Source organism: Danio rerio, chromosome 25 (genome assembly GCF_049306965.1).
Source record: "Danio rerio strain Tuebingen ecotype United States chromosome 25, GRCz12tu, whole genome shotgun sequence".
NCBI lineage: Eukaryota > Metazoa > Chordata > Actinopteri > Cypriniformes > Danionidae > Danio > Danio rerio.
Window position 1 is genome coordinate 7,693,043 of NC_133200.1, and position 23,416 is coordinate 7,716,458.

At 40.5% G+C, this 23,416-nt stretch overlaps 2 protein-coding genes across 8 annotated transcripts in view; both read left to right on the forward strand.

Moving 5' to 3' along the window:
* The window catches only part of lingo1a (leucine rich repeat and Ig domain containing 1a), a 275,532-nt gene that overhangs the window by 11,838 nt on the left and 240,278 nt on the right, over nucleotides 1-23,416 (forward strand). The window contains exon 1 of one of the 7 annotated variants that reach the window (XM_073942723.1): nucleotides 22,923-23,130. The exons of the other annotated variants lie outside the window; for them this stretch is intronic. The gene's annotated coding sequence lies outside the window, so the exon portion shown is untranslated. Of the gene's footprint in view, nucleotides 1-22,922; nucleotides 23,131-23,416 lie in introns of those variants that run through there. 7 annotated transcript variants of the gene reach the window in all.
* On the forward strand, nucleotides 7,873-11,015 carry LOC141380870 (uncharacterized). Its single transcript, XM_073942729.1, has 4 exons — nucleotides 7,873-8,820; nucleotides 8,987-9,918; nucleotides 10,214-10,309; nucleotides 10,358-11,015. The coding sequence occupies exons 1-4, from the start codon at nucleotides 8,601-8,603 to the stop codon at nucleotides 10,523-10,525; spliced, it is 1,416 nt and encodes a 471-aa protein (XP_073798830.1). The 5' UTR covers nucleotides 7,873-8,600; the 3' UTR covers nucleotides 10,526-11,015.

Below are 23,416 nucleotides of genomic sequence, written 5' to 3' on the forward strand. Positions count from 1 at the left end.
AAATAAATATAACAATTAACAATATAACAATGTTTTCATCCACTCCTCTGACCAGACATTTTAGCAGTTTATTTATTTAGTAATGTTTTTACGTTTTATTGAACTCTAATGCTGTGTTCGCACCAGACACGGTAAGTGCAGATAAATTGTTCTATTCGCGCCTAAGTTGACGCATGAACATTTTGAGTTTACTCGCTTTATTGGTGCGTCAACTCCGATTTATTCGCTCGTGAAATTCACTTCACAACAGACGCGGAATCGCGAGATGAGCGGGTCTTCTGTCTGCCCGGTGACTCTAGCTTCCTTGCTAAATTGCTCACATAGATTTATTGAGAGAGTAACTGTGTTTATGGGCTTTATGAAGGCTGAAAAACAGTGTTGATTCATTTGGAGCCGTGTCTGAGTCCACTAGATTCTTTCAAAGGTGCATTTAGGTCTATGAGTTTATAAACCCTTCCAGAAACTGTACCTGGATGATGAAAGCTTTCAGCTGTGCTTCTGACTAAACTGAGCCCTGTTTGATGAACTGTTGTCAGTGTTGGCAGGAGGATTTTCCCCTTAGACACCAACAACAGGCTCTACATCATAATCATGCTCACTCAAGAGCAAGCTGCTAATTGGTTACGCTAAGCGAATGTCCACTGAAGTTTAGATTTTCTAACTCAATTGTTTCTATCGAAACACACGAGATGCACACTAAGGGCTCTATTTTGACGGTCCATGCGCAGAACGCAAAAAGCAGGGTGCAAACGCTTTCAGGGCGTGTCAGAATGCATTTTTGCTAATATAAGGACGGGAAAATCCACTTTCACCGTGGCACATGGTCTAAAAGGGTTGAGTTTATTTTCTTACTGAGTTATAAGTGTGTTTTGAGAATAAACCAATTAGAGCTTCATCTCCCATTCCCTTTAAGAGCCAGCTGTGTCGCGCCAAGAGCACATTCGCTTACGTAAAGTAAGTCTAAATGGAAAAACTGAGCATTTCACTAGCGAACAGTTAACAGTTTTTAACAGAAAACGGTTAAACAGAGCATCTACTGCGTGAGAATGAGAGATAATGGATCACTTTCACATTCGCTCTTGGATAGGGAAACCTTTACGCGCAGACATCAATTAGTCTATAAATAATTAATTGCGTTGGTTGAGCCCAAATATTCGTTTCTAAACTATTTCTAAATTCAGTTCTAATTTCCAGCAAACGAAAAAATGAACTATATTAACGAAGTGTGCTCAAAAACCTGAGTTATATCCTAAAACACATGCTGTGCCCCATATGGTCTAAAACCTGCAGGTGGGCAAATCTAAACTTGTTTTTAATAAAACAAATATAAATATGTTTATAATAAATAATACTGCTAATAATAATAACATTATACAAAAGCAAACTGTTATGAATGAACTGAAAAAGCCTCCCGAGATGAAGAAGACATAAAAGCAGTGATTTTTTTATATTTATGTAGGCTAGAAAAAAATGTTTTGTAATATTTTAATCCTTTATATTTATATCCTATATCTATTCTTATTATATCCTATATATATTCCCTTAATATTTAATTTTTTTCATATGTAAAGATATTTGCGTATTGCTCTACATCTTGTGTGTAGGCTATTAAGCAGTGTGTAAGCGAAGCGCAACTCTGCGGCGAAGTGTAGACCGGGTTTGTTTTGGTCTAATGAAAAATCTATTATAGTTTTTCAAAATATCGACGCGCCTCAGAACGCCTTCCTTTTTAGACAAGAACCCCTATGGGCGCACATATGAGCGCTAATGCATTTGCTATTTAAACAGCGTAGCGCAACGCCTCAAAACGACTTTTGCGCCAAGCTGAAACTACCAAAAGACTACTGCGCCGCGCCTTGCGCCACTTTGCGCCGGGTGTATGATAGGTCCCTAAGTGCGTCAATCTCGCAAAACACTCAACCCGCGCCGCTTCATTCACACGCAACGCGTCATTCGCGCCACTTCATTCTCTCGTATTGTGCTGCAGGATGTCTATTCGCGTCATTGCATTGACTTAACATGTAAATAACTCGCGCTTGACGCTTCTTCCGAGTCTGGTGTGAACGCAGCATAATAAGCTAATAGAAAGGAATCTTTTATCGTTAAAGTGCCCGTTTCTGTGAGGCAAAACTAAGACAATCCAACATGGTTATAAAACAATTTAATGCCTAGTCTAACACATAACGAACCAAATGTACAATTCATTAAACAAAATACAGAACAGAGAGGATATAAAGAGTTTAGATAAAGTATGGCAATGTTTACTCAGTCCCACACGACTAATAAGAACCACCAAGTATTGATAAACACCTTAAAAAGAAGCACAGCTTAAAACGCATATAAAGAAATACTTGCATTCTTCTCTCTCGTATTGTGCTAGTTTTCACTGATGCTTGGAAGATGGAGACTCACAAGAAGTCCTTTTGTCTTTCACGTGGAGCTTGCAGCACAGATTGGAGGATGTGCAGGGCGCAAACTTTAAACCAAGTTTATAATTGCCGGAAAAAAAGAAAAGCGGACTCGAGTGAGTCACGAGTACAGAAAATACGGTCTTCCCTTGTGTTGTTCTACGGTAGACCTTCTGCATGGATTGCTTGCACGGGTCGAATTTTAAAGCATTATGTTGGTCACACCTATTTAAGACTAAAGGCTGGTTTTTGGTTGCCTTTCTGGCGCTGATAGCAATAAAAGTGTTTGAACAAAAGCCCTTTAAATTGATGTATTTGGGCTAAAGAGGAGAATTCAAAGATTTGCATGCAACCTCAATGCTACATGTGTATTACAGTATATACAGTATATGCATTTTTATTACTTATTTATTCATTACTTTATTTTTTTAATTAAAAATATTAAATAACATACTTAGTGCTTAGGCAAGGCAAGTTTATTTATATAGCACATTTCACCCTGCTTTGACTGAACTAAAGATCCTAAAGATCTGATTGATCTGTTGTATTCAGTCAGTTTATCTGTAATGTATTGAGGTCCTAGGCCGTTTAGTGATTTATAGACCAGTAATAATACTTTAAACTCTATTCTGAATGTAACTGGAAGCCAGTGCAAAGACCTGAGGACAGGTGTGATGTGCTCTGATTTCCTGGTTCTAGTCAGAATCCTGGCCGCAGCATTCTTGATGAGCTGCAACTGTCTCACTGTCTTTTTGGGAAGGCCAGTTAGGAGGCCGTTACAGTAATCCACCCTACTGCTGATAAAAGCATGAACAAGTTTCTCTAAGTCTTCACTGGAAACAAAGCATCTGATTCTTGCGATGTTTTTGAGATGATAGTATGCTGATTTACTAACTGCTTTGACATGACTATTGAAACTCAGATCTGACTCCAGAGTCACACCAAGATGAAAAAATGAAATTAATGAAAAAATTGTCTAAAACTATTTCATGGCTAATTTCTGAACAAAAAAACTGCCCTAAAATTAACACTATAAATGAGAAAAAGTCATACTAAAAGTGAAGAATATGACCAAAATTTAGTAAGCAGCACTGGTTTTATATTAGGGCCTTTTCGTTTAGAACATTTATTTTTTTAACACATCATGCTGTGATTGTCCCGGGGTTGCCACTTTGAATACTGACAGGAATGACACTACATTTTTATAAATAAATTTTTTTTTCTTCAGGCAGAGCCGAGTGAGCGCCAACATTATTTAAGTGTGATGTCTTCACTCTTTAATGAATCGCTGGCAGCTTTTTTTCATTTGCCGTGGATCATAACCGCGTCTCTGTGGGGAAACTTTCGCAGTATTTTCACAGACTAACCTTTGCGCTCATATCCCTGAAATCCAGGCGGACGGCAGAGGTGCATGCTGGGAACGGCAGGTCTGTCAGAGCCTCGTCGCCGCTCTCATTATTAAGGGCTGATTAGAAATTTGTGGTCACGATTAAATGTCAGCGAAAGGTCAGGAATTGTTATGCAAATGCTGAACACAAAACGTTGTCAGCGTTCGGCTCGTCGAGGAGGGGAGAGAAAGCGAGGTTAAAAACGTCATGTTTTCTCTTTGTGGACTGAGAAGTGGCTCTGTGTTCATCTGATCAGGTTTTCGCACAACTCGGAGAGCTCCTGTTTTGTTGTAGACAAAAACAAGTGGGTGGATTTAGATGTACGGATGTGTGTGATGATGTATTGAAAATACTCGCTGGAAATCCACTGTTAAAGAGTGAGCTCTATAAAAGCTGACACGGCCTTTTTTGTTTCTAAAGTAATCCTATTAAAGGGATAGTTAACACAAAAACTGTATTTTCTGTCATTTGCTCATCCTTAGTTTGTTCCAAACCTATTTGAGTTTCTTTATTCTGCTGAACACAAAAGAAGATATTTCAATAAATCAGTGGCGTAGCGGACGGGCCCGCGTGATTAGGGGGCCCCGCGTCGTCGTGATTTTCAATAATTAAAAATCCACCGGCGAACGCAATAATCAAACTCTTGGGAACAACTGTGGTCGGAACCAAAGTTCACAGGTCTGTGTTCTCTGAACACCTCTCAAGCGGTGGACTACTTCATTCTGATTGCTTGCCGCCAATGTTGCCAACTTAGCGACTTTGTCACTAGATTTAGCGACTTTTCAGACCCCCTTAGTGACAAATCTAGCGACTTTTTTTTTGTGTTATTGGAGATTTTTTTTAGACTGTCATTTGTCCATACTGTACCGTCCCTACTCTTCTCAACGAGCTGCGTGTGATGCCGCCGGCCCCTCCCCCGCCTCACAGCACTGACAGGCGGCCCAGTCAGTCCTCGTACAGCAGCCTCTCCCTCCTGCAGCCCGAGAGCAGATCACCCCTCTGCGTACCGACGACAAATGATTTAGCACAGGCAGTGTGAAGGTATTTCCCTTGTACAGTCAAACCGATGTACTTCTACTTTATTTTAACAATTTAATTGGACCGTTTATTCTTTTCTTGTTCACCATCACAGATATTAGTGACAGTTTCTGAACTTGTCTGAGTTTATTACATATGAGAGATTACTGCACATTCACTACATATCTATAATGACATACTGTATTCAAACAGCAATAAATTTAGTTAAATAAACATGCTTATATAAAGTGTAGTGCAATTATAAATACCCCTTTATTAACCATAGGCTGTTAAACAAACAGAAACGGTAGAACGTGATGACGCCAGTGATATGCAAATTGACGTGTGACGTATTCCCCCCCCCCCCCCCCCCCCCCCCCATCAGGGGGCCCCGTCAGCGATCCCTGCAGGGGGGCCTCTGCATTTTGCGCTACGCCACTGCAATAAATGCTGGTTGCTGGGACACATTGATGTACAACGTATTTTTCCCCACTATGGAGGTCAATTTGTGCCAGAAACCAGCATTCTTCAATGTATCATCTTCTGTGTTCAACAGAAACTCATTATGGTTTAAAACCACTTGAGGGAGAATAAATGAAGTAATTTTCATTTTTGGTATAATTATTCACTTAAAAAAGTGTACCTTGTGGTACTTTTAAAGCAGTGATTCCTAACCCTGTTTCTGGAGGCACACCAACAGTTCATATTTTGGATGTCTCCCTTATCTGACCCATTAACTTCAGATTTTGGAGTCTCCTCTAATGTTCTGATGAGTTTATTCAGGTGTGTTTGATCAGGCAAAGGTTGAAAATGTGTTCTGTTGGTGTGCCTTCAGGAACAGGGTTGGGAAACACTGCTTTAAAGAATACAAAAAGTACCTTTAACGTCTGTGTGAACTGGAAGTTTCTGAGACTTTTATTGCAGTATGTTGATGTACTTCCAACTCAAATTGAATATTCAATAGGGAGTGGAGCTTTCTTTTGCACATCATTCGCTCATAGCAAACTTAACGGTGGGTAGGATTGAAAATATTTTGCTGGAAAACATCGATGCTAAAGAGCGCACTCTCTAATCGAACAAAAAGCTGACGCTGTTTCTAAAGTAATCATATTTACTCATCTTTTATTTGTTCCAAACCTATTTGAGTTTCTTTCTTCTGCTGAACACAAAAGAAGATAATTCAAGAAATGCTGGTTGCTGGGACTCACTGATGTACAAAGTATTGTTTCCCCTTTGGCTGTCAATTTGTGCCAGCAACTAGCATTCTTCGATATATCATCTTGATCTGGTTTAAAACCACACGAGGGACAGCAAATGAAGTAAGTTTCATTTTTGGGTTAACCATCCCTTAAAAAGGTGCACCTTGTGGTACTTCCAACGGAAATTAAATATTCAGTAGGGGGCGGAGCTTTCCTTTGCACATAATTCCCTCATAGCAAACTTAACAGTAAGAGAGGGTATATGCAGTTGCTATAAAGCGCATAGATTGACATCAACAGAAAAAATGTCACTCCAAATGTGGAAGCAAATGGAGTTCCATTTATGATTATCTCAACAAACTTTTACTAACTTGCACTAACTAATCATTCACCCTAAGAATAACAATGTGTGCTAGCAAAATAAACATTGTAACTTTAAAGCTGCTTCTCTCTTTTTTTAACCTTTATCTTTAGTATTTAACCACAATATTTTTAACCACGCCCCTCTTACCGTTCGTATATGAGAAAATGATGCGCAAAAAGAAAGCCCCTCCTCCTACTTAACATTCCATTTCAGTTGGAAGCACAACAACATACGGAAATACAAGTCAGTCTCAGCAACTTCCTTTTCATTTTAAAGTACCAATGCGGGCACTTTTAGGTACAAATGTGTACCTTTTGAAAAGTGTCACCATAGTGACAGCTTTTGTGTCCTTTATTTCTGAGAGTGTATGGTGAATCAGTGAAAAATGAAATGTCTGAATGGAGTGCATTAGTGCCCACTGCTTTTTCATCATGCTGGTTCTTGAATTTTTTATTGCGTTTATTTATTTTTTTAATCAGAGAGAAAGGAATTATTGATGATGGTCGTTGAATTAGTAGAGTTTGGGCTTTTGGCTCTTGATGAAGAGTTTTTTCAGTCCAATGTAAGGAAAACATAGAGATATGAACTTTTAAGTGTTGCTTTTGTTGCACTTTAGCAATTTGCAACTGAAGATTTCAATTACAGTATAGTTTTTAGGGCTGTTTTGTCTAAAAGAGTTTTTTTTTTTCCTGTAATGTTTAAAAATCTTTACCTCAGTGGCTCGAATATGCCAAAGTGCAAAGTTATATTCATATGTTAATTTTAAAGTACTTTATTTATTGTAAATATAAAAACATTTAATTAAGCGTTTACAGAAAAAAGTTAAAAGTTAACTGGCAATAAACATTTAAAAATAAATAAATGAAAAACTATATAAATATATATATATATATATATATATATATATATATATATATATATATATATATATATATATATATATATAACATGCTGATTTTTTTATATACAATAATATAATATTTAAATTACACTTTTTTCACCCAAACTGTTGGATCTGTCCATATATGACCCATAATCATAAGCAAGCATTTCCAGCTCATGCTGATTTTCCATACAATCAATCACTAAAAACAATCAATCACTAAAATATTTATTTGCATTCAAATTTGATTAAAGATAAAATAAAATGCTATTAGCTAATTGGAAAAAATAAACAATTGTTACGATAACCAGCGATCATTCACTGGAGATCGCTGGTTTCCTCTATCATCATTCACTTTACTTCCGCATTCCCCAGGACTACATTTTCATACATGCACTTCTCCCAATCACGCACGCCTGGTCACTCATCTTCCTGATTACATCACCAGCTGAAACCTGTTACAGAGACTGATTACACACAGTATTTAAGCAGCACACACACTCATTCACATTGCCGAGTCTTGTTTACTGTTTGGTGACATTACAACGCGTTATCCTGGTCTTGTTTTCCCGTGTTTTGGTTCTTAGCCCTGTTTATCCTTGTCATCCTGTTTAGCCGCCTGCCTTACGACCTATTGCCTGTTTATTGACTTCGACTCTGGATTTGCCCAAACATACCTGTTCATACCTGTATTGACCACTGCTTGCCTGACTAAAGAATAAACCTGCATATTGGATCCTACCTTCTGTTGTGGTGTCACTCCCCGGCGTTACAGAAGACTCGGCCGCAACATGGATCCAGCGGGTATTGCAATCATGCGTCTGCGTCAGGAAGCACGGTCCATAGAAGAGTATGTGGAGGAATTCATCAATCTGGCACATTTGACAACATTGAGTGAGTTATGTCTCATGATCTTTTTTCATGGAGGACTGTCTGAGCCATTGTACTCGACAATGAGATTGCACGAACCCAATGAGACATTAGAACATTATATTGATTTGGCCTTAAGAATGTCTGGGTCCCCCTTCACTGTAGGAGAGGTGGAGGACACCCCTAAATCTTTTTTGGGGGGGGGGGGGGGGGCAAAGGACAGCAAGACCCGCCAGCCGCGGGGCTTGCAATCCCCTCTACTGACAATATTATGCTTGCATCTCCAGTACTCCTGTCCCCTGTTCACCTGCCTAGACCTCAGCCAGCTCACAAGATGGCTGTCTCCAGTTCCCCATGTCACAAGATGGCTGCCTCCAGTCTGCCATTTCACAAAATGGCCGCCAACAGTCCAGCTTACAAGATGGCTGCATTCGGTCTTCCAGCTAACAAGATGGCTAACACCAGTTCTCCATGTCACAAAATGGCCGCCAACAGTCCAGCTCACAAGATGGCCGACTCAAGTCCTCCAGCTCACAAGATGGCCGACTCCAGTCCTCCAGCTCACAAGATGGCCGACTCCAGTCCTCCAGCTCACAAGATGGCCGACTCCAGTCCTCCAGCTCACAAGATGGCCGACTCCAGTCCTCCAGCTCACAAGATGGCCGACTCCAGTCCTCCAGCTCACAAGATGGCCGACTCCAGTCCTCCAGCTCACAAGATGGCCGACTCCAGTCCTACAGCTCACAAGATGACTGCCTCCAGCCCTCCAACTCACAATGTGGTAAGCGCCAATCTGCCACCAGCTCACAAGATGGCTTCTTGTTCCGAGTCTGTTCCTGTCCTTGTTCCTGTTCTAGTTCCTGAAATGCCATCAACTGAGCCCCCAGAATGGCCACCACCACCTGAGTTGCCAGAGCTGATGCCACCACCAGAGCTGTTACTGCCAGAGCTGCCACCGCCACCTCCAGAGCTGCCACCGCCACCTCCAGAGCTGCCACCGCTACCTCCAGAGCTGCCACCGCTACCTCCAGAGCTGCCAGACCCTCCAGAGCTGCCAGACCCTCCAGTGCTGCCAGACCCTCCAGTGCTGCCAGACCCTCCAGTGCTGCCAGACCCTCCAGTGCTGCCAGACCCTCCAGTGCCGCCGCCACCTGAGCTTCCTGAATGGCCGCTTGAGCTTCCTGAATGGCCGCCGCCCGAGCTTCCTGAATGGCCGCCGCCTCCTGAGCTTCCTGAATGGCCGCCGCCTCCTGAGCTTCCTGAATGGCCGCCGCCTCCTGAGCTTCCTGATTGGCCGCCTCCTGAGCTTCCTGAATGGCCGCCGCCTCCTGAGCTTCCTGAATGGCCGCCGCCTCCTGAGCTTCCTGAATGGCCGCCGCCTCCTGAGCTTCCTGAATGGCCGCCGCCTCCTGAGCTTCCTGAATGGCCGCCGCCTCCTGAGCTTCCTGAATGGCCGCCGCCTCCTGAGCTTCCTGAATGGCCGCCGCCTCCTGAGCTTCCTGAACGGCCGCCGCCTCCTGAGCTTCCTGAACGGCCGCCGCCGCCTGAACTCCCTGAACGGCCGCCGCCGCCTGAACTCCCTGAACGGCCGCCGCCGCCTGAACTCCCTGAACGGCCGCCGCCGCCTGAACTCCCTGAACGGCCGCCGCCGCCTGAACTCCCTGAACGGCCGCCGCCGCCTGAACTCCCTGAACGGCCGCCGCCGCCTGAACTCCCTGAACGGCCGCCGCCGCCTGAACTACCTGAACGGCCACCGCCTCCTAAGCTTCCTCAATGGCCGCAGCTCCACGCTCCAGGCCCTCCGCAGCTCCACGCTCCAGGTCCTCCGCAGCTCCACGCTCCAGGCCCTCCGCAGCTCCACGCTCCAGGCCCTCCGCAGCTCCACGCTCCAGGCCCTCCGCAGCTCCACGCTCCAGGCCCTCCGCAGCTCCACGCTCCAGGCCCTCCGCAGCTCCACGCCCCAGGCCCTCCGCAGCTCCACGCCCCAGGCCCTCCGCAGCTCCACGCTCCAGGCCCTCCGCAGCTCCACGCTCCAGGCCCTCCGCAGCTCCACGCTCCAGGCCCTCCGCAGCTCCACGCTCCAGGCCCTCCGCAGCTCCACGCTCCAGGCTCTCCGCAGCTCCAAGCTCCAGGCCCTCCGCAGCTCCACGCTCCAGGCCCTCCGCAGCTCCACGCTCCAGGCCCTCCGCAGCTCCACGCTCCAGGCTCTCCGCAGCTCCAAGCTCCAGGCCCTCCGCAGCTCCACGCTCCAGGCCCTCCACAGCTCCACGCTCCAGGCCCTCCGCAGCTCCACGCTCCAGGCCCTCCGCAGCTCCATGCTCCAGTCCTGCCCCCGCTGCATGGTCCTGGCCCTCCATCCCTCCCCCTGTTCCGCCTCCGCTCCACCTCCCACCTGAACTGTATTTGGAGCGTCTGGAAGCCGCTCTTTAGAGGGGGGGCTATGTTACGATAACCAGCGATCATTCACTGGAGATCGCTGGTTTCCTCTATCATCATTCACTTTACTTCCGCATTCCCCAGGACTACATTTTCATACATGCACTTCTCCCAATCACGCACGCCTGGTCACTCATCTTCCTGATTACATCACCAGCTGAAACCTGTTACAGAGACTGATTACACACAGTATTTAAGCAGCACACACACTCATTCACATTGCCGAGTCTTGTTTACTGTTTGGTGACATTACAACGCGTTATCCTGGTCTTGTTTTCCCGTGTTTTGGTTCTTAGCCCTGTTTATCCTTGTCATCCTGTTTAGCCGCCTGCCTTACGACCTATTGCCTGTTTATTGACTTCGACTCTGGATTTGCCCAAACATACCTGTTCATACCTGTATTGACCACTGCTTGCCTGACTAAAGAATAAACCTGCATATTGGATCCTACCTTCTGTTGTGGTGTCACTCCCCGGCGTTACAACAATGAAAACAATTTGAAAATATAGTAAAAAAAATGTGTTGGCAAGTGCTTCTAAAATCTATGTGAATAGAATAGAATAGAATAGATCAGAATATAATCAAATTGATCAGAATAGAATAAAATAGAATAGAATAAAATATAATATATTAGATCAGAATAGAATAGAATAAATCAGAATAGAATATATCAAAATAGATCAGAATAAAATAGTATAGAACAGATCAGAATAGAATAAAATATAATAGAATATATCACAAAAACATAGAATAAAGTAGAATAGATTAGAACCAAATAGATCAGAATAAAATACAATAGATCCGAATAGAATACAATAAATTAGAATATAATAAATCAAATATAGAATAGATCAGAATAGAATAGGTTAGATCAGAATAGAATACAACAGATGAGAATAGAATAAACCAAAATAGAATAGATCAGAATAGAATGGGTTAGATCAGAATAGAATACAATAGATCAGAATAGAGTAAATCAGAATAGAATAGATCAGAATAAAATAGATTAGAATGGAATCAAATATATCAAAATAGAATAGAAAAGATCAGAATAGAATAAATGAGAACATAGTAGATCAAAATAGAATCGATCAGAATTGAATAAAATAGAATAGAATATATCAGAAAGTAATAGAATAGAATAGATCAGAATATAATAAAATAGATCAGAATAGAATAAATTATAATAGAATAGATCAGAATAGAATAAATCAAAATAGAAGAAAAAAAGAATAAATAGAATAGAATAGAATAGAATAGAATAGAATAGAATAGAATAGAATAGAATATGAGTTTCATATCTTCTGCTGAACACAAAAGAAGGTATTTTGAAGAATGTTGGGTCCTGGTACCCAGTGAATTCTTCCTCTTTGTTTACAAGGTCTTGGGTATTTAAGTTGCTGTATGTGATGTGCATTCGATGGGACAGACATTACTACATAGATATGATTTGACAGATTAATATTTGTTCATTTAATACAGATTAAAAAAACAGAGAACATTTGTTGTAGTTGGTTTGTAGAAAACTATGGCTTTCTGTGGATGTATTTCTCATGTCTGTGAAGCACGTTTTCACTGAGAACCCAGTGTGTTTGCTGACCCCAGAGGTCATTCATACCAAAGAACTCATACCTATTTCAGATATTCTCGTAAAAACAAACGTCTGGTTCGAGCCCCTGCCCCGAACTATTGTCAGATAATGGGCTTCTTTACTAGAAAGTGGGGTTTCATCCGCCGTATTGACTCTTATTCAAAACTGTACATGTTGTTGAGTGACATGTCTAGTGTATTCTAGTCTTTGACTGTAACTTTAATTCTTCACAGTCCGTTTAAAACCAGAATTTCTTTCTTGTTATACTCGTACATGCAGCATGACATTATAGTGTGAACCTGTTAACTGCTACTCTCACTATAAAATGCTCTTGCATAGTAAATTGGCAGCTCACCTCATTTAACGTCAGGTAATTGAGAAAATGTATTGTAGAGCACGAGCACAGGGTTCCTGAGGCTCCACTCCAGAAACAGAGACCACGGTGTCAAACTACATTACAGCACTTCATACGCATAACAGTCACTGCCGAGCGGATAAATATCACTGATCAACCCACAGATGTGCAAATGTGGCAGCGGGGTTTAAAACGGCGTTGTGCTGGAAGGAAACCAGATACTCAGTTATCGGCACAATATGCTTTGTGAAAGGAAACATGTACAACTCCATTCAAAGTTTTTAAAGTTGACACTTTTTCAGGCTTGAGATTGAAATTTTTGGTCTCTGAATTTATTTTCATAAAAATTCATAAAGTTGATAAATATTTATATATTATTTGTGTGTGTGTATATATATGTATATATATATATATATATATATATATGTATGTATGTATATATATGTATGTATGTATATATATATGTGTGTGTGTGTGTGTGTGTGTGTATGTGTATGTGTGTGTGTGTGTGTGTGTGTGTGTGTGTGTGTATATATAAATATATATATATATATGTATGTATGTATATGTGTGTGTATGTATATATATATACACACAAACAAATAATATATTAATATGTGTGTGTATATGTATGTATATACACATACACGTACATACACATATATGTATACATACAGTATATATGTATATATATATTTTTTTTTGTTTATATATATATATATATATATATATATATATATGTATATATATATGTATGTATATGTGTATGTCGTGTATGTCATACACGTACATACACATATATGTACACATACAGTATATATGTATATATATATATATATATATATATATATATATTTTTTTTTTTTTTTTTAATATATATATATATTTTTTTTTTGCAACCCAAAATATAGCTCTTAATAACAGTTTCTGCACTATTTATAGCCAACAATGCTTAGTATACTTTAAAAAAAACAACAATTCATAGTCTTCTTTGCCTTAAGAGGGTAATATATACACTCACCGACAACTTTATTACGTACACCTCACTAGGACTCCCTTACAAAAGGACTCCCTTTTGCCTTTAGAGCTGACTTAAACCTTTTTGGTTAATATTGACATGATAGCATTACGCAGTTGCTGCAGTTTGACAGGTGTACCTAATAATGTGGTATATATATATATATATATGATATTTGTGGTGGACCGTTATCGGCGTTAACGTGGTGCGTGAACGCGAGACTCTTATCGCGCCGTTAATCTACTCTTAGTTAGGTTGTGAACTGAGTCTACGCAAACTATGATGACTTTCACCTTGAAATTTTAGCTGACCGATGAGGCGTCTGACAAAAAAGTGTCCTTCTGAATCAAATCAGCAGGATGGCCTTCTGGATCTTTCACTAACTTCGAAGACACCACTGACTACGCTTACATAGACATCTGTAATCTAGTTATTTGCCTTAATAGATAATAATATAATTAAGGTGTTTAGGTGAAGTGCTTTCATGTAAGAGTTTCTTGTTTTTTGGGTGACTTTAACTGCAGTTCGGCAGTTTCGCATTCACTCATGAACATTTCGCTCATGCTCCTGTGACAAACTGGGGTATTAGACACAAATAAGGAGTAAGGACTGTTCAGAGTGTTATGAAATTTAATAACGCACGCCGAATAGAAAAAAACTTCAGAACTTTGTGATGTGTGTGTGTGTGTGCGTGCGCGGTCCTTTACTGACAGCTACGTGTTTGAATCATTTATTTTCATCACCAGTTATCATAATTGAACAGTTTCTCAAGCAGTTTGGGATGTATTTTGAAAACAGGAGATGAACTCCTGGTCTAATGCGCCACCTGGCTTGAGAAACCCGTTCTCAAAGACTTACTTTTAGTCATTATTTGGGTAGCACACATAGGAGGCGGAGATAAAGATAGTAAGGCTCCATCTAATTGGTCAAGTTTAGATAACCAATGCATAAAATAACTGTAACATCACACATGCCTGTGATACATCTATTGCGTATACTATTATCGCTTAAATGACGATTTTGTCACAGTTTTGTTTGTTTTGGCGGTTGATCCTGTATTTCATCTGCTTTATTGTTCTACTAAACTGATTAAATGTTTTCGCTTCAGTGATAAAAGGCTGTCCTTTGTCCAGAGCTGCTGCAATATCAATTAAAAATATGATGACAAGCATTTGGCCTCCAAACCTTTGGAAAACACACTCGCTGCAGTTCATCTGTGCACTGCTTTTTTAACACCGATTTAATTAACAGCATTTATGAATTTTTTTGCTCGATTACGCTTGAAAGCTCCAGTTCTTCTTTTCCTTTCTCCAAAGAGAGGGCTGGTAAATTTTTTAAAGCTTATTGATATTTACACTATTTTGTATATTTGAGTGTGTGTGTGTGCTTAGTGTGTTAGGTGTATATCCAGTTTGTGTTCATTGCGGGTCATGTTTAATTCAATTCAATTCATCTTTTTTTTTCCACAGCGCTTTTACAATGGAGATTGTGTCAAAGCAGCTTAACGTAGAAGTTGTAGTAAATTGAAACGGTGTCAGTCCGAGTTGTCAGAGTTGAAGTTCAGTTCAGTGTGGTTTAATAATCACTTGCTGAAAGTCCAAACGCTGAAGAGCAAATCCATAGATGCGATGTGTATGCTTTAAAAAGATAGGTCTTTAATCTAGTTTTGAACTGTGAGAGAGTGTCTGAGCCTCAGTCATTATCAAGAAGGCTATTCCAGAGTTTAGGAGCCATAAATGAGAAGGCTCGACCTCCTTTAGTAGACTTCATAATAGTGGATGTCTGAATATGTTTGTGTGTGTTCAGTGTGTTTGGTTAGTGAAATTGTGTGTGTGTGTGTGTGTGTGTTCAGTGTGTTTGGTGAGTGAAATTTTGTGTGTGTGTGTGTGTGTGTGTGTGTGTGTGTGTGTGTGTGTGTGTTGGGTGTTATGATGTGTTCAGTGTTGTGTTTAGTATATATTAAGTGTATTTAATTTACTGGGCGAGTGTATTGGTGTGTGTGCGTGTGTGTGTGTGTGCGTGTGTGCATGTTGGGTGTTTGTGTATGTCGATATATTACACGTGTGTTTGGTGAGTGTGTTAGGTATGTGTTGTAATGTGTTCAGTGTGTTTTTTTTATGTATGTTCAGTGTGTGTTTAGTATGTTTGTGTGTTGATATGTTCAGTGTATATTTGAGGTTTATTGTGTATGTATGATAGGTGTTTGTGTGTTGATGTGTTCAGTGTATATTTGGGGTTTATTGTGAATGTATGATAGGTGTTTGCGTGTTGTTGTATTCAGTGTATATTAGGTGTGTATTGTGTGTGTATGTTAGGTGTTTGCGTGGTGATGTGTTCAGTACATAGTTGGTGTGTGTTAGGTGTTTGTGTGGTGATGTGTTCAGTGTATATATTGGTGTGTGTTGAGTGTGTGTATTTGTTGTTTGTGTGTTGATGTGTTCAGTGTATATTAGGTGTGTATTGTGTGTGTGTGTATGTTAGGTGTTTGCGTGGTGATGTGTTCAGTACATAGTTGGTGTGTGTGTGTGGTGATGTGTTCCTTGTATATATTGGTGTGTGTGTGTGTGTTAGATGTTTGTGCAGTGATGTGTTCAGTGTATATATTGGTGTGTGTGTGGTGTGTGTGTGTGTGTGTTAGGTGTTTGTGCGGTGATGTGTTCAGTGTATTTATTGGTGTGTGTGTGTGTGTGTTAGGTGTTTGTGCGGTGATGTGTTCAGTGTATATTTGATGTGTTTTTGATTGTGTATGTATTGGTGTTTGTGTGGTGATGTGGTCAGTGTGAATTTAGTGTGTATTGTGTGTGTGTATGCGTGTTAGGTGTTTGCGTGGTGACGTGTTTAGTATATAGTTGGTGTGTGTTGTTTTTGTGTAGTGATTTGCTCAATGTATATATTAGTGTGTGCTAAGTGTGTGCATTGAGTGTTTGTAGTGATGTTTTCAGTGTGTGTATTGTATGTGTGTGTGTGTGTGTGTGTGTGTGTGTGTTTGGGATTTATGTGGTAATGTGTTCAGTATATATTTGGTGTGGGTGTGTGTTTGTGTGTATTGGTGTATGTGTTGGGTGTTTGTGTGGTCATGTATTCAGTGTATATTTGGTGATGTGTTCAGTGTGTATTTGGTGTGTATTGGGTGTGTATTGGTGTTTGTGTATTGGGTGTTTATGTTGTGATTTGTTCAGTGTGTATTTGGTGTGTATTGGGTGTTTGTGTGTTGATGTGTTCAGTGTGTATTTGGTGTGTATTGGGTGTGTATTTGGTGTGTATTGGGTGTTTGTGTGTTGATGTGTTCAGTGTGTATTTGGTGTGTATTGTATTTATGTGTTGGGTGTTTGTGTGGTAATGTGGTCAGTGTACAGTATATTGTTGTGTATTGAGTGTTTGTGCGATGATGTGTTCCGTGTATATTTGGTGATGTGTTTAGTGTGTGTATTGGAGTGTGTGTGTAGTGATGTGTTCAGTGTATATTTGGTGTGCATTGGTGTGTGTGGTGAAGTGTATATATACTGGTGTGTGTTGAGTGTGTGTCATGATGCTGGTCGTCTGTGTTCACTCATGTGTGAAAGGCCTCTGTACACTGCTTCAGTCCTCCAGAGGATGTGTGTGTTAGTGAATACTGAGAGACTGTGACACTCAGAGATCAGGTGACTGTGAGGGTCAGTTTCTCTCTCGCTGCAGGGACTCAGTGTTTGTTACGCCCTGAATATTTCCATCCGCGCTGCTCGTCCTGCGAGAGACTGTGACACCGGACGACACCACCCTTTCTACTATAAACCTGCACTGCTCACTGTGCGCTGCCTATATAGGGACAATCCTGCCTAAGGGTGAATTATACTCAAGCAATCGCCGTGACCCAGGGCGCATGCCTTGTGCGTAGCTGTGCATTTATACTTCTGCATTCTGTTTGTGTTGCTCTTAATAACACTTCTGAAATGCTAGCTGAGTGTGTCTTTTAATGTTTCTCTGTGTCGAGTTTTCCGTGGGTGTTTTGCTATACCGGTAATGGCAGGCACTTTTTTCCAGTGGTTTCAGTACAGCGTAACTGCTACTGCGTCATTGAGTGGGCGTGGCCTATCTGTGAATTTGCAGATTATGCGCAGATTGTGAAAACAGCCGTTCGTTTCAGATACCTGTACTCGCTTACCTCCATGTTGAGATCTTTTCTGCTGTTACCAGTTTCCCCAGTGGATCGAGTCGGAGGTCTCGAGAGTCGGAGTCGGAGGACTCGAGATGCAGAGCGGAGTTTATAGCGACGACAGGGTTTGGTTGGAGGGTCGGTCGGTCAGTGAGTCAGTCAGTCAGTCAGTCAGTCGGTCAGTCAGTCAGTTGACAGCGGCCTCTTGTGGATTTTAGAAGAGCAGGTATGAATGGCAATTGCAAAAGAAATTTGAGATCTGAAAAGCATACACAGCGACCTCTGACAGATTTGCAAAAATAAAAACTAAAAAAGTACCTCCTGTCTGCATTTCGCTATCTCCAGCAATATATACCAGGGTACGGATCCATAATGAGCCTAGGTTGACATTTTCATGAGCATCTGCCAAATTGATCCCCAACTTATTCATTTTATATGTAGTTCAATTCATTTATTTAGCAACTCTACTTGCTGACTTCTTCTTTACCACTTTTGCATCATGATTTACCCTGAGCTGCCCCCGATGTTGAAATAATGGTACAACAGCATGCGCATCAAGTATAACAGCCTTCACAACTCGTGGCTGTAAGGCACACTCAGCGGGGAAAGTATAAATCAGGCTTAAAACACTCGGTCCAATGGGCTCGCACCTCTCCTGTGGCTCTCAGCACCAACTATGCTCATCACCGCTACCAAGCCGACCAATCAAGGCTTGTGCTATGAATCATTGTGATATCAAGTCACGTTTTTTTCATTTTGTATGAAATACAAGTTCAGTTGTATGAAAATTTACCATTTGAAAAGGAGGCGTGGTATCCAACCACACCCCTTAAGGTCCGGCCCACTTGAGAACAGATTTTACTCCATGCGGCCCCTGAGCTAAAATTAGTTTGACACCCCTGGAGTAACTGTTATATAGTGATACTTTATTACTAAATCAATTGACTCACTGATTCAATTCATTTCTACTCATGGTGTTTCAAACTCTTTCAACATAAAGAGGATGCGTGAATCCATAATCCATCCGTGTCATAACTAAACCAGAACGTATAAAGACTCAAAATTCATGTTCCCCAACATACATCCATCATTAACCCCAGACTAACAAATCTAAGAACAGCAAAGCAGAATACAGTAAGATTTAAACTCATAAACTAATGCTGAAATCAAGTTTGTAACAAGACGACAGCGAGCAAATGAACTTTCGTAGGATGAACTGTCCCTTTTACGGCTGTCAGAGAACAGATAAAGAGAGCTCATACTCAGAAGTGAAGGTTAGCAGACGAATAGAAGAGCAATGATAATTGACATTTACCGTCGAAAATGGCCGCAAATGCAAAGACATGCAGAGACTAATCACCGGCTTCAGTAGCATCGGCTGGAAATGTCAGTGTGTGCACCGTGTTTTCCGCTGCCATTCTCATTTCATTTAGCGCAACAAAACGTCACTTTGGTCTCCTATTTGCTCCGTCAAAGACTTCTGACAGGAGAGAGTGGCTCTGTTCCAGGCCCAGACGTTCTGCTTTACCTACACAGCATTTCCAGCGCCACAGGCAGGCGAGCTCCAAAACGCTGGCAGCAAAAATTATGCTGCTTTACAAGATCAATCGCTTGGCCGATATCCATCACAGTGGCGGACGTGCGCTCTTCTATTTTTAACCACCGCGGAATATTTCTTGTCGGCTTGAAATATAAAGTTGCGCATTTAGAAATGTTCGAACATCGTCACCTCAGAGGGAGGCCTGTCTTCTACATAACACAGAAAAATATTTGTTCTCTTCAGCAATGAAAACGAGTCGTAAAAGTAGTTACATCTAAATAATTTTCCATATTAATATTTTGATTATTTCTAAATGCTATGGATTTTCAGTATACCCAAAAATAATTAGACTCTTTAGGTGTAAAATGAATAGAATGAATACTATGGAGCCTCTGAAGCGGAGATGCCCAGAGTTACCCATTGTTACTTTTGATTTAGCCCATCATCCCATCTGAGAGGAGAAGTGAGTATGATGGAGAGGGTTGGGGCGAATGTCTTTATCACAGAGTTTATCATTTCTAATTTGGTGTAACCTTTTTTGTTTGTTTTAACTTAAAAAAAAAAAGAAAAAAGCGGTGGCACAGTGGATAGCACGATCACCTTACAGCAAGAAGGTTGCTGGTTGGAGTCTCAGCTGGGTCAGTTGCCATTTCTGTGTGGAGTTTGCATGTTCTCCCCATGTTGGCATGGGTTTCCGAAGGGTGCTCCGGTTTCCCCCACAGTCCAAAGACGTGCACTAGAGGTTATAAGTTGTAGTTCATTTCGCTGTGGCGACCGCTGATTAATAAAGAGACTAAGTCGAAAAGGGAATGAATGAATGAATGAATGAATGAATGAATGAATGAATGAATGAACGAATGAACGAATGTTATAAATTAGAACGAATATTAATAAATTAGATTTTCAAAAATGCAAATACTATCACTCGATGGAAAGAGGACTTGTATGCTGAAGACACCAGCAAACAAATTAAGGCAAAAACTAACGTAATTCTGTTATTAATTATTGTAAGATTATTATTATAAGAATATTTTGTTTTTATTGTAATAACTTCATTATTAATGTAAAATAAACTAAAATAACTGTATTAGTTAGTGTAAAGCAATGTTTTTTTAATTATTAAATAAACAAGGATATTACCCATGGCAACTATATTTACCTTTAGCCAACTAGCCTCAATAAAGTTTGGTTTTTGGTCCTTCATAATAAAAAGATTGGGCACCTCAGCTCAATAGTGTCATTTAACAACAACAACAACAACATAAATAGATAGATAAATAAATAAATAAATAAATAAATAAATAAATAAATAAATAAATAAATAAATGTTGCAACTACATTTTGTGCAAGTAGAAGGGAAATAATGAGTAAATGAATGACTTCAGAATGATTAAAAAATCAAAATGTGATGGAATAAATTTGAATTCCTATCAAAAGAAAGCATTTGTTATTGGGTTCAATTGTTAGTTTCTGGAGATGATTTTTTATTTTTTTTTATAATTTGAAAGAGAAATATTGTGACACAACACAACAATTGTACATCAAGTGCAGTTCTCCACAATGGACCTCCAGCCTCCGGCGTCAACACTGCAGCTCTGCACAAGTAGTTTGGCCAGGGGAGAAATGGTCGTGCATCTGAGCCTGGTTCCTCTCAAGGTTTCTTTTTCCTTCACTTTCGTCAGTTGGTGAAGTTTGTTCATCGCCACTGGCTTGCTTGTTTTGGGACTTGTGGAGCTGCGCATCAATGGATTTACTCTTCAGTGTTTGAAGACCATACTGAACTAAACTAAACTGAACTTCAATTCTGAAAACTGGACTGACACCATTTCAGTTTACTAGAACTTCTATGTTAAGCTGCTTTGACACAATCTGCATTGTAAAAGTGCTATAAAAATAAACATGAATTGAATTTCAACATTTGCCTCCTATCATATTATACTATAAGTCTCACTCCAAACATTCTCCAGTATTTCTCTCTCTCTCTGCAGGAAGGATTTTGATCTCTCCGTTTGTTTTCCCCTTTTTGTGTTTGAATCTTTATTCTCTGTGCTGCTGTTTTCAAACTGATGGTGAATATTTGTAGATGTTTTTTCTCTCCAGCAGCTCATGCGCAACTAACAAAACAACAGAAATCAACAGTGAGGTCACGGTCTGAGGCGCTCATGATGTTTGAACTGGATGAATCATCATTTGAGCTCCCGTTTGTGGAGTTCTGTCCTTTACTAAATAAATGATTACGCAATGGCTTTCAGAGACCATTATTTTTAAAGGGGACCTATTATGCAATAATCATTTTTAAAAGGGGTTTGAACACAGTTGTGTTTTAACAGTGTGTAGATATAGCCAGCTTCTAATGGTAAACATTTCTTAATTCTATTTTTCATAATCACACTTGATAAAAACAGTCTGGAGAAACACTTTGAATGACATTCTCCCTTTATATGTGTCATCAGAGGGGGAAAGCCCCGCCCATTAGTGATGATCTCTCCCTCATTAGCATAGACATCCCTGAGTGAGAAGCAGCTGTCTGTTATTAGATTATTTACCAGTTGAAGATTAATCAGCGACTAAGAGACATTATAATTGTGGACTTGGGAATGTGGGTTGGACCCCTTTTGCCTTCAGAACTAACTTAATCCTTCATGGCATAGATTCAACAAGCTACTGAAAATATTCCTCAGAGATTTTTGGTCCATATTGACATGATAGCATCACGCTGTTACTGCAGATTTGTCGGCTGCACATCCATGATGTGAATCTCCCGTTCCACCATATCCCAAAGGTGCTCTATTGATTTGAGATCTGGTGACTGTGGAGGCCATTTGAGTACAGTGAACTCATTGTCATGTTTTAAAAAACTAGTCTGAGATGATTCGTGCTTTATGCCTGTGTGAATTGTAGCTCCAGTTTCCTGTTCTTAGCTGACAGGAGTGGTCTTCTGCTGCTGTAGCCCATCTGCCTCAAGGTTGGACATGTTGTGCTTTCAGAGATGCTCTTCTGCAGACCTCGGTTGTAACGAGTGGTTATTTGAGCTACTGTTGTCTTTCTATCAGCTCGAACCTGTTTGGTTATTCTCCTCTGGCATCAAAAAGGCATTTGCGCCTTTGCTCACTGGATATTTTCTCCATTTCTGACCATTCTCTGTAAATTCTAAAGATGTTTGTGCTTGAAAATCCTGGTAGATCATCAGTTTCTGAAATACTAAGACCAAATCACCTTTCTTTCCCATTCTGTTGCTTGGTTTGAACTGCAGCAGATGGTCTTGACCATGTCTAAATGCACTGAGGTGCTGCCATGTTATTGGCTGATTAGAAATTTGCGTTAACGAGCAGCTGGACAGGTGTACCTAATAAAGTGGCCCGTGAGTGTATATAGACAAATAAATGACTATTTTTATAGTTGTTAATATGTTTAATAATAAGCATCTTGAATTTATTTGCTCATATAGGAAAGATCCCTTTATTTATTTGTTCCTTTATAGTAATGTTTTTATTAAATGCCCTTTTTATTTCTACAAATCTTAAAAAAGATGCACCAATATGTGCTAGTTTTTGAATTATAAAGAAAACATGTTTATGTATATGCCAATCAATAAATAAAACAATCAGACAATTAATCAATAAATCAGTTTTTGTCAATAAAGCTATGTCCTTGGCAGCTCCTTATGCCGTAGCATGTTCACTAACCGCTAATCTCCATCTACAACTCATTCCACCTTCAGCGCAGGAATCAATATGGTCGTCTGATGTATGGAGAGTTGCAGAAAGAGGTGTAGTTCAGCTGGAAATGATCCACCTACGCTGCCTATTCCTGTCCTGGGTCGTTTCGAAAACAAATAAAAGAAAAATCTATTCCTGCTCCACAGTAATCCCGCTCATGTGGAGCCCAGGAGTCATTTGAGGGGATTGCGTTGCATCTCTGTCTGAGAGGTAATTAATTTCAATTCCACTCATTTGTCTCTTTGCTTGACATTTTAAGCACTGACACTGATGTAGAGTTTATATGGATTAATTCCCGCCTCATTCCCGTTGTGGCATTAACCTGCTTTTGTGCATTATCTGAGGAAAACAGAGGCGAACACGAGCGCGAATGACCCACATCATTACCCTGAACGTGAACCGACGTTTACAGGTAAACTCAAATTAATGTGACATCTGATATTCATTTACAGCAGCGCAGCCTGTTTACTGCCCTTCACTAGGAGCCACAAAACAA

Bases quoted from the DNA above. Each gene is read 5' to 3' on its own strand.
- LOC141380870 (XM_073942729.1), top strand. From the start codon at position 8,601: ATGTCACAAAATGGCCGCCAACAGTCCAGCTCACAAGATGGCCGACTC. The intron at 8,821-8,986 runs GCCGACTCCAGT...TTCCTGTTCTAG, and splicing joins GTCCTCCAGCTCACAAGATG to TTCCTGAAATGCCATCAACT. The intron at 9,919-10,213 runs GCTCCAGGCCCT...TCCACGCTCCAG, and splicing joins CTCAATGGCCGCAGCTCCAC to GCCCTCCGCAGCTCCACGCT.